This window comes from Sorex araneus, chromosome 6 (genome assembly GCF_027595985.1).
Source record: "Sorex araneus isolate mSorAra2 chromosome 6, mSorAra2.pri, whole genome shotgun sequence".
NCBI lineage: Eukaryota > Metazoa > Chordata > Mammalia > Eulipotyphla > Soricidae > Sorex > Sorex araneus.
Window position 1 is genome coordinate 27,707,388 of NC_073307.1, and position 12,211 is coordinate 27,719,598.

General features: G+C 38.2%; 1 protein-coding gene across 3 annotated transcripts in view; it reads left to right on the plus strand.

The window, feature by feature from the left end:
* Positions 1 to 12,211, plus strand: part of AFF4 (ALF transcription elongation factor 4) — a 94,812-nt gene that overhangs the window by 35,371 nt on the left and 47,230 nt on the right. For 2 of the 3 annotated variants that reach the window (XM_055141420.1, XM_004609858.2), the window contains one exon: positions 1,981 to 2,067. The exons of the other annotated variant lie outside the window; for it this stretch is intronic. In XM_055141420.1, coding sequence (XP_054997395.1) covers positions 1,981 to 2,067 — 87 coding nt within the window. The remainder of the gene's footprint in view (positions 1 to 1,980; positions 2,068 to 12,211) is intronic. 3 annotated transcript variants of the gene reach the window in all.

Here is a 12,211-nt window from a genome sequence, read left to right on the forward strand (position 1 = left end):
TTTATATATAACTATATATATATATATATATATATATAAAACTGAACCCCAGCGAGGTCCTTTTTGTATTATCAGTCCATAGTGTTAACTTTTTCCTTTGAATCTTTTGGTTGCTGTTTATATTAAAAAGTCTAGGGAGCATAGTTTTTCCCCATAAATTCTAAAATATACGTGATACTTTCTTACATCTATTTCTTTTACATTAACTGTTAATTTATTTCATATAACAAGGCTAGGCACATGGCCTTGAGTTGCGTTTTATCTGGTGATAAAATGTTAAATAGACTTTTAAAGAAGGTAAGAGTATTTTCATATTTGAAGTAAACACTGAAAACCTTTCTGGAAATAGTCCAGAAAGTTAACGAATTTCTCTTTCCCCTTCCCTGTGTACAATGTACAAGGAACTACTTTAGGTCTGTTTTCTCTTCACAGTTCTTTTCCATTTTCTTTCTTTCTTTTTTTTTTTTATTGTGGTTTAGGTAAAAGGTTTACCATAGTGTTGATGTTTATGGTTTTGCTGTATAAAGTTATTGTATTTTTATAAACACCAAAGTCCAATACCCTCTACCTCTCTCTATCTTGTTATTTCTAGTCTTCCTCTTCCTTCTCCATCCTCTTCAAGTATCTTGATATTTGTATTCATACTTTTTCTAAAACTGGAAGAAAAACATTTTTAATCTGAAAGTAATATGTGTTCATGAAAAATACTGATTTATTAATTCAGGATGTACTAATTGAGCACTTTATATGTGTCAAACACTGGTAATGTGGTGGTAATAATGACATTTGTTATAATTTTTGAGCTGACATTTTATTGCCCAAAGGTAGCTGCTGTTTATCTTTCAGAGTTTTTTTAAAAATTATATAAACATTATTGGGACATAGGATGATTTGTGTTTGTCACTTAATATACTGTGGACATCATTTCATACCAGTACATTTCTCATTTTACTATCTTCTTGGTATTCCATTATATAGATGGCTGGTAATTAATTACTCCTGCTTTGTTTGATAGTGGGTGGTCTTAAGTTTTAAACTGTGAATCCCTATATATCTATCTTAGCATAACTGTGTGGACATACATACGGGGTAAATTACTAAGAGCATATTATCACCTTTAATTTTTTTGTGTTTTCACAGTTTTACTTCTGATTTTCTTTGAACTGATTGCCAGAATCAAAACAGTTCCTCCCTTCTTATCTTATAAGTTTGATACTTCTCTTTTCCTGCTTCTCTAACATACATGCATTTTGATACTATCCAAACCTCCACTTGGATGCTCTGCTTAATATTTTAGAAAGTATTGAATGAAATCTCATATAAGACCTTGCTTGTCTGTCCTCCTCATGTGCATTTTTTTCCCTCCTTCTTTTTTTTCTTTTTTAATCTCTCTTCTGATTCTTCCACTGACCAAAATGTCCTGTGAATGGAATTTGTAGCCAGACTTCCTGGGATGAAATTTTCTGTCCATCACTAAGACTTTGAATAAATAACTCTGTGCTTCAGTTTCATCCTACACAGTGGATAATAATGGTATCTACCTCATAATGTCATTATGAGTACTAAATGAGTAACAGACATGTAAAACACTTAGCAAGTATCTGAACTATTAGAAGACCACAATAAATGTTAGCTGTTTTCCTTACTGTTAATCTGCTCCTCTCACTTCCACAAAAACTCTTCCTCAGTAGTATTTTACTATGTGCCTTGTATTTGATTACAGGCTTATTTCTGAAACTCTTCCCAGATCTCCTAATTTTAACTCTAAGCTTCTTGAAGCCAGGGAGTTTATATTATTTATCTTCTTACGTACTCTGTAGTGCCTTGCACACAGTTGTGCTTGATTAATACTTACGGATTAAATGTATACTTTTGGAGGAGCAATCATAAAACCAGCATTTATAATATAAATCTGGTTTTTAGCTGTGTAATTTTTATCCTTGACTTGGTTGAAAACAAACTGTAATAATTACATTTCAGGAGATGACGCATTCATGGCCTCCCCCTCTAACGGCTATTCATACACCATGCAAAACAGAACCTTCCAAATTTCCTTTTCCAACTAAGGTAAGTAAATAAAATGTGTCTTTGATTCTTTAAGAGAAAGCTCTAAATGGCTTGACTAAAATCATATGAATTGAAAACTGTCTTGCCATTCCCATTTTAGTGGGAGATAATAAGTGAATAAATAGATGATAACTTCAGATACTAATAACTGTTAAAGAAAGTAAACACAAGATAACAATTGTTAACTTGAATTAAGAGATACGTTAAAAACTTTAAGGTAGTATGTGGAAGAGATTTAAAATTAGAAGCCATCTATATTTGTTGCAAACTCTTACTGGTATTCTAGACCAGGGTTCTAAGCACTTTGTAAACAGTTGAGATATTTCTTCCCAAAGGACATAGCAATCATACTTAAGTTCTATGGAGAAAAGTTTCTTAGGCAACATTTGCAAATGCATCTAAAATGAACAAATTTTTTATCATTGACTTATATGTACACAAATAATACAGAAATAACATTCTCATACTAGTTTGACAAGACCCCCTAATAACTGTTCCAACTCTGCCTCCTCTGCCTTACCAAATCTGTTTTCACACATACCTTTACAAGTCATTTCATATGCAGTCATTTATATTTATGTAGTTACGATGCATCTGTTTTTCATTTGTTTTGTGCATTCTGTATTTTAATAAGTTATAGCAATATTTCCATATTTTTATATAGTTTGATAGCATTATCTGTATCTGTAGTATCAAGATAGGGTTTTTCTTGTATTTGGTTTTGTGATGCCAGAATCAAACCCAGAATCTCACACTTGCAAAGCATATACTTTACTGTTGAGCTACATTCCTGGCCCTGCAGATAGGTTATTTAACTATTTTCCTTTGGTATTACAGTATCCATTTCTGTACACATTTCTCTAGTGCGTCTCTTTATTCATGCTGTCTTATTGGACCTTAAATGTATATGCTTAATACTCAAATTTCCCTCCCTGATACTTGTGCCAGTTAGTACTACCTCTTGGATTGTTTACTATTCCTCACAGCACCATCATTTGACATTTCAGTTCTTTGATGAGAAATGATAATATATCTCAGAATGCTAATGAAGCTTTCCATACTTCTCACACATTTATTTTTTGTGCATATGATTTTGCCTTATTTCCTTTGTCACTTGGATTTTATCTTCCACCAAAAAAAATTTTAGGAGTGTTTGTTTTGTTATTTTGTTTGAATTTGGATTCTAATAATTTATTCTACATGTTGCTAGTATATTTCTTTTTTTTTTTTATTTTGCTTTTTGGGTCACATCTAGCAGTGCACAGGGGTCACTCCTGGCTCTGCACTCAGAAATTACCCCTGGCAGTGCTCAGAAAGTACCCCAGAATCATATGGGATTCTGGGAATCGAACTCGGGTCGGCTGCGTGCAAGGCAAACGCCCTACCCGCTGTGCTATCACTCCAGCCCCCTCTAGTATATTTCTTAATTAGAGTCTTTTTAAGTTTTATGGCTTAAGGATTTTAATTCTGGTAGTCTTTTTTATTCCCTTTCAGAGAGTTTATAGATTTCTTTCTTTTTATAAGATTTTACTTTTTAATGTCTTGTTAAAATCTATTTCTTCCCCAGAGTCTTACTATACCCTCTTATTTTTTCTTTTAACATTGATCACAATTTTATTTTTGGTCTGCCCAGTTTATTTTTTAAATAAAATTTGCTTTACCCCCCCTCCTTTCCTTTTGTTGTTAATATTGGGGTCTCTCACACACATCTGACTGTCGTACATGTATACTTTTGGCTGTTGCGCTAACAGGGGTTTGTGCTTTTTTGGTGGCAATACTTCATTCAGGCCAGCAGGTTACATTTGTGGTACTCAGTGGGGATCCCTATGTTACTCATAAATCTGCTTCCTTTTGTTTTTGTTTTGGGATTACACCTAGAGGTGCTTAGGGCTTACTCCTGACTCTGCTCAGGGATCACTCCTGGTGGTGCTCAGAGGACCATATGTAATGCTGCGGAATGAACAGCATTGGCTGTGTAAAAGCTAAATACCTTATCCGCTGGTTTCATCTCTCTGATCTTCAAAGGTCACACTTTGATCTGTGGTGCATGTATTTTTCATTGGGAGCTTAGGGGGGATCACACTCTTTTGATAGCATAGTTGCCAGGCTCAAACAACAGAGCTGCCCTACATTATACTATGAGCAGCATATATAGGGTATCAGGATTTGAACTTGTGACCATATGCTTGCAAGCCCCTATTATTTTTGTGAATGATGCGAGTTAGATAACTGTGCTTGTGTGTCTTTTTTTTTTTTTTACTTTTTATTTATTAAAAGAATTGGAGTAGGGAAGGGGAGATACTATAGCAGTTAGCTAGGCATATACCAGACTAGGTACCTCATAGACACCAGAGCATCACCAGTTCTAGCCCTGGGAGCCCCGAGGCATTGCTAGGTGTGATCTTGGAGGTTACCAGGCACCACCACCTAGGAGTATTTGACTCTGTGGAGCCAGGCAGCACTGCATCCTTGGGCCCTAGTATTCAGCCACCAGGCTGGTTGGCTAAATATTGCCAGGAATAACCCCTGAACCCCCTGAGCAGTGCTTGGGAAGCAACCTCCAACAAGGAAATAATTTTCTGGGAGCTACCTCCAGCAGTGCTTGAGTGAGGGTGGGGATGTCATGTGTTGCTAAGGATTGAACCAAATCTACATGCAAGGCATGTACTCCAGCCATTTGTGTCATCTCCCTGCTTTGCTATTTTACTTTTTTAAATCAACTTTTTTTTTTACACATGGAAAGCATACATGTATTTAATTCAGTTTCAAGTTTTGATATTACCTGTGTAACTATCACCCTAATCAAGAATTATGTCTTTCCAGCACCTCCTAAAGTTCCCTAGTTTCTTTGCAGTCTACCTCACTCTTCCTACCCAGTTACGGATCTGTTTTATGTTATAATAAGTTTTTCCTTTTCTGGATGTTCATACAATTGGAATATATGTGGTGTATGTTTACTTCTTTTATATATATTTGCTCAGCTTATGCTTTTGGAATTCTTCCATGCACTTGAACATACTGTACTTTGTTCCCTCTTTTATTTTTTAGTAGTGTACTGTTATATGAAAATACCAAAATTTAGTTACCTATTCATAATAATTCATAATAACTTCTATTTCCCATTTGAGCTCTTAAGAAAGAAATTATCCTGGGCCAGGAATGTAGTTCAGTGATAGAGCACCTGCCTTGAATATGTCAGGTCCCAGGTTTACTTTCTGGCACTCACCCATGACAATAGTAGTAATGTATAAAACAATATTCACTTATATGTCTTTGTGTGGATTTTTCTTTTCTCTTGGTTCAAATGATAAAAATTAGAACTTTGGAGTCATTTTTAAAGACTATTTTAAATTTACATACTAAACTGAAAACTTTTTTTAGTGATTGTACCACACCTCTACCACATCTCTAAAGTTGCCCCACTTCCAACCCCTCAGCATTAAGTCTTTGACTACATTTGGTATTTTTAATCTATTCTGTTTGCCATTTAATAGGGCATGTCTCATTTGGGTCCATGACTTGGCGTCCCTGATTAGTAAAATGACATTGAACCTCTTTTTTGGCATTCTTTTTGAAGTGTTAAAGTCTTTCGCTTTTGGGGAGTTTTGTTAGCAGGTTTGGTTGGTGATTTTAGTTATTTTCTAATGCCTTTAGCTTTGTTATGAAAGTAGTTAAACTTGCTTCTTAGAAGGAACAGGAAATGTTCAGTTCATGTCCATTTTCTAAAATGGAATTATTAGTTTTAAGTTTTCTTAAATGTTTAATAAGATTCAGCACTGATACCATCTGGGGCGTAGAATTTATTGGAAAGTAGTTATAGATTTAATTTCCTTAGTAAATGTAGAGCTATTTATAAATTCTGTTCCTTCTTGTGCCAATTCTGGTAATTGCTCGTTTCATCTAAGTAGTCAAATTTGTTGATATACTCAGTCTCTTTAATGCTTGTAGAATCTGTAGCGGCACTTATGCCTCCTCCTTGTTATAGTGATAATTTGAATTTGTTTTCTTTAATTTGTCTAGAAGTTTATTTATTTGGGGTGGGGGGCAGTATTTTGGGCTACATTCAGCTGTGCACAGGGCTTACTCCTGGCTCTGCACTCAGGGATCATTGCTAGTTGTGTTTGGGGGACCATATAATTTTAATCTACCTGTGAACTTAGTCCTATACTAATTTCCTCCCCACGTGGAGTTACTTTTCCTCTCTTACTTTCCAATAAAATCTATCTGTGCCTTTATTTATTTATGAGGAGGGAGGGAGAAGGGTTTTCAGGCACAAGAGACCAGGGCCCCTCTTGGCAATTCTTGGCCAACCAGGTCAGTGGATCAATTCAGGACCCTGAGGATGGGGGGCTTCTGCAGTACTGGGGATTACTCGAGCCACCCAAGTGATGTTCAGTGGCCTCTCTGGCTGTAACTGGTGATGCTTACAGGACCATGTGGTGCCAGGGATTGAATCAGAGGGTCTTAAGCAAGGCATGTGCCTTGACCCCCTACTATCTCTCTGACTTCATGTGCCCGACTATTTAAAGTAGGGGTCTTGATGGGCACTGTAGACTGAACCAACATTCAAGGCTTATGGTCTACTGTTGAGTCATTCACTGGCCCTCAAGAAGGTATTGATTTCTATCTTTTTGACCAATATCTAGCATTTACTTTTGAGGTATTTAAGTCATTTCCTTAGCAACTTTGGGGTTTGACTCTGCCATTTGTTTATTTCCCTGAATTTCATTTGGATTAGAAACTATTTTGTTGGGGCTGGAAAGATAGCCCAGCAGGTAGAGTGCTTGCCTTGCATGTGATTGACTTGGGTTTGATCCCTGGCATCCCATATGGTTCCCTGAGCATCTCTTGGAGTAATTCCTGAGTGTAGAGCCGGGAGTAAACCCTCAGCACCACTGGGTATGGTCCAGTAACCAAATAAATAATTATTTTGATTTTGGGCCACACCTGATAAGAACCATATAGGGTGGCAGGGATTGAACCTGGGTCTGCTGTGTGTAAGACAAATGCCCTACCGCTGTGCTTTTGCTTTGTCCCTGGATTATAAATTATTTGGAAGGTCAGGGAGATAATTCAAAGGGCTGGAGTAGTCCTTTGATCCCTAGCACTGAGTTCTCTAAGCTCTATGAGTAGTCATCCTGAGCACCAAGCCTGGAATATAGTCCCTTGGTACCACATTGGGTGACTCCAAAATGAGAAATTTGAGGGGAAAGAAAGGAAATAATTTATTTGAGAGTACACAGGTTTCACCAGAGGAGTAAAACAGAATATACATCTCAGGTTGAGATGTGGGCAAATCTCCAGAGTGGAAAATGCACCATAAATTGAACAGAAAGGAGTGTTTGTTTGTTCTCATTATAGTATTCCTCCCACTTCCCCCCCCCCCACACACAAACACACATTTTGTTATTGCAACGATCGGGGGTTATACAAACCTGATTGTGTTACTCACTAGGGGCCACATTTGTTACAGTAGACATGTGCTCACTGGGGCTCATACCTTTATTTATGGTTCTCACAGTTTGCTTGTGGTGCTTGCACATACTTGGTTCAAAGAAAAAATGAGTTGTTGTGGTTCTGGGAATCCCAGATGGGCAGTGCTGCACCCCAGGGATCATGCTTGGGCAATTGTGGAACTAACTCCATTCACTCATTTTGTCTTGTCTGTTTTATATGGCATTTGAAGTTATTTCTGAGAACTTTTTTTTTTTGGTCATGTTCTGGTGCCACACTTTATGGGGTTTAGGGGCTACTTTCTGGGTGCAGTGCTCAGGGTCGACAGTGCCTAGAGAGGACCATGTTGTGTCAGGAAATTGATCCCAGGGTTCCTGCTTGCAAAGTTGTGCTCAGCCCTTTGAGCCCTCTCTCTGACTTACTGTATATAGTTGTATTTTTTAATGAATCTGTGTATATTTCTGAAGGATACTGGCTAATCTTTTTGTGTGTGTGAAATCTTTGCCTGCTTGGGGCCAGAGCCATAATACAGTGGATAAGGTGTTCACCTTGCATGTTGCTGACCTGGGTTTGATCCCCAGCATCCCATATCATCACCCAGCACTGCCAGGAGTAATCCCTGAGTGCAGAGCCAGGAGTAATCTCTGGGTATGGCCCGCCCCTTCCTCTACCTCCCACTCCCAAAAGAAAAACTTCACCTGCTTTCGGCACCAGAATAATGGTGGCTTTATAGAATGAGCTGGGACATAATGCCCTCCTTGTATATTTTATGAATACTTTGTGTGGAATTTATATTGTTTCTTCCTCAGATGTGTCTTTTTAGAATTAACCAGTGAGTGTATTTCACTGTGATTCGATTAAAACAGAATTAAAAAAAAGAATTAGTGAAGTCCCTTGTATGTTAAACTTACTTTGTATGGAAATTTTTGTTCTGTTTTGTCAGTACTGGGGATTGAACCCAGGGCTGTGTGCTCTCCCACTGTGCCATATTCCCCACTCCCCTTATCCCCTTCCCTCGTATCCCTACTCTTTAAGTTTTCTTCTCTTTTTCCTCTTGCCTGTGGTGTCTTTTACTTTTGTCCTTACCTTTTCTCATTGTTGTTGCTATCTTTAACCAGGGATCACACAGACACTTGACTGCTTGCACACTCAGCTACAATATTGTAATAGGAGGATAGCACACTTTTTCTTTTTTGGTTTTGGGCCACACCTGGCAATGCTCAGGGGTTACTTTTGCTTCTGCACTGAGGAATTACTCCTGGCGGTGCTCAGAGTCCACATGAGATGCCAAGGATTGAACCTGGCTTGACTGTATCCAAAGCAAACACCCTACCTGCTATACTATCTACTCTAGCCCCTTGCACACTTTTGTTGCAGTGTTTGCTGTGGTTGCATTTTTTAATCATGGTGCTTGTGAATATTCCGTTTGCATTGCTCACCAGGGATTGCTATGGTATTAATACATATGTTCACTAGGAGGCCATACTCCTTACCATTGTACTGTGGTTTTTAGTTGTGATCCTTGCACATACCTGCTGACATACCTGCTGTGGTGGACCAGATACTGCATTTTGGTTGCAGTGTCCAAGCACCCAAATAATGGCTGAGCCTGTATTCAGTGCATGGTGTGTGGGCCAGGAATTGAACTCAAAGTCTCGTTCTTTCTTCTTTTCTTTTGGTATTAATTTCCACTATGATCATTAGTACCTTTTTTGGTCTGCTTTCTTTTGACTTAATTTGCTCTTCTTTTCTAAAAAATCCTTTCATTTGTTTTTGGGCTGTGCCGCACACTGGCAGTATTTGGGGGCTTACTGGTTCTACATCCACAGGGATCACTCCTAGCAGTGCTTGGGGGACTGAATGTTGTGCCAGGGATTGAACCTGGGCCAGGCATATGCAAAAGTGACCTACTTGCTACACTATTTCCCTGGCCCTTTAAAAAAAATCCTTAAGGACAATATTAAGATCACTGATTGAAGACTTTTCTTCCTCCTTTTTGCTTTATTGATGGTGCTGAAGTTGGAACCTTGGACTTTACGTATGCCAAATATATAAGCGAAATACTCTACCCCGGGCTACATCCCTGTCCCCTCATTCTGTAATATGTTTGATACTGTTTATTTTCCTCTTAAGTAATATGAGGAGGTGGAGTTGGTGTTACTTGCATCACACAACTTCTACATTTTTTATTCAGTTCAAGTAAATTCATATTTCATTGTTTCGCTTTGCACTGTTCTTTAGCTCCAGCCCTAGATAATGTATATTTTGCTCTTATTATTTTCAGTTAGACCAAGTTTACTTACAGTATGTAGTCTCATAAATTCTGTTTATGCTATCATTTTTGAAGAGTTAATCTCAATTTTATTTATTTATTTTTTAAGTAAATAGATTTTATTCAGAGGTTTCTGAGGGAGGGAGGAAGGGATAAGTGGGAGAGAGAATAGTAAGAATAACGCGCTCATGGGAGAACGCGGGCTTCTCCAAGGGTGGAGGAAGCCCCTACACATAACTGAGCTTTAGACACAAAAGTATGAAAGCATGAAAGTACACATCTCAAGAGGGGAGATGCGGGCGACACGTGCTCGGGTGACACATGTGCTCAGCCATGCGGGCACAAGCAGCACCTGGGCTCAGGCAGCATATGAGCCTTAATCTCAGTTTTAAATTTGAATGTTTGATCTTGATTATTTCATGTCTTTGTACTTTTTCTAGATCTGTTTTTAGGTACTCAAATATTTAGGATTATTACTAACTCTTGATGTGTTGGGTGTTTTATCATTATGAGTTGCTGCTTTTTGTTAAAGAATTTTCTTTAGTGATAATATTACTGTAGATTTCTTTTAATTGTATACTTTATATTCTCTTTTAATCTGTTTTTATATTTATTTTATATTTAAATTGTATTTCTTATAGGTGGTTTTTATGTTTGTCTAGTTTTTCTTATGAAGCCTTCAGTATCCCTGGTAGAGCAGATTTAGATGTGACAAAATCTCCAGGTGTTGTTTGTAGATGTCATTGCTCCTTCACATCTGAGTGAAACCTTCAGGGTAGCAGATTCTTAATGAATCTTGTCTGTTTTGTTTTGTTTTTTAAATCCTATTTGATACTTTTAAATTCTGGGATTTAAGCCATTGGGCTGGTGTGATAGCACAGCAGGTAGGGCATTTGTCTTGCAAGCGGCCGACCCAGGTTTGATTCCTCCATCTCCTCAGAGAGCCCGGCAAGCTGTAGAGAGTATCTCGCCCGCACGGCAGAGCCTGGCAAACTACCCGTGTCATATCCAGTGTGCCAAAAACAGTAACAACAAGTCTCATAATGGATACGTTACTGGTGCCTGCTCGAGCAAATCGATGAGCAGTGGGATGACAGTGACAGTGATTTAAGCCATTAGTATTTGTGTGATATTGTTGGGTTTAAAACTGTCATCTGCTTTTTCACTAATGGGGGGGTGGCAAGAGGACAAAGCCAAACTTGTTGGTGAGTGGGGGCCTCTTCCAGTACTGTCCTCGGGAGTTGCTCATAGCGATGCCCAGATGACCATCAGGCAACCACATATAAAGCCTCTCTTCCACACTATTGAATGCTTTCAGCCCTAATTTTTTTAAGGGTGCTCACAGGCTACACCTGCTGAGTGCTATGGGTTCCTCCTGGTGGTCCTCTGGGAGCCATGTGGAGCCAGGTATCACCAAACTTGATCTGCATATGCTTTACAGTCCTTGAGCTTTGTCCCTGACCTTGATTATTATTATTCTGCCTTATAAATTGAATTACATCCCTTAAATTTTATTGTTGTATTTCATATTTGGGTTATTATAGTCTCTGACAGGACTCGGACTATATGGCATGCCAGGTATCAAACCCGGGTCAGTCAGTTGCAAGGCAAGCACCTTACCCACTGTACATTTGCTGTCCTCTTTATTTTTAAACAGACATGTTAACATGTGTCCTGTGGCTGCTCCACTCTGAGCTCAGGGTTGCTCTTGGTATTACTTAGGACCGATGTGAAGCCAGTGTTTGAATCTAAGCCTACTGCATACAATGCATGTGCTTATTCTATCAAGCTATCACTTCATTCCCAGGCTTTTTCTTATCTAACAGTTATTTGGGGTTAGGGGTATAATTAACATATAGACATATTAGTTTCAGATATACAGTATTATGGTTTGATAGTGATCACTTCAATAAATTGAATTAATGATCTCTCTGTCCCCTACATAGTTGCAAAATATTTTCTTTTCCATTGTGAGAAACTTGGAAGGTTTACTTCTTTAACAACTTTCAAATATGCAGTTCAGTATTGTTCTTTAGGCAACAGTTATTGGCCGCAAGCCACTCACAGCAAAGCTCAGGAAGGCTAGCTCCCAGCCCTCTTATTTTTAATTTTTTATAGAACCTTTGCACTATTTCCTGTACTCGGGGGAAAAATCAGTTTACCATTTCACCAACAGCACAGCGTTGCTCTTCTCCATATCCTTTCCATGTGTACTATTTTGTGTCTTTTTTTCCTAGCAGACCAGTGAAGATAATACCTCACTGTGGTTTTGATTCCCGATTCTCCGATGATTAATGAATGTTGAGCTGCTTTCCATGTACCTATTGGTCCCCTTTGGAAAGATGTCTGTTCAGTTCTACTGGTCATTTTTTTTTTCCGCTTGTTTTTGTTCGGGGGCCAGACCTAACATTTCTCAGG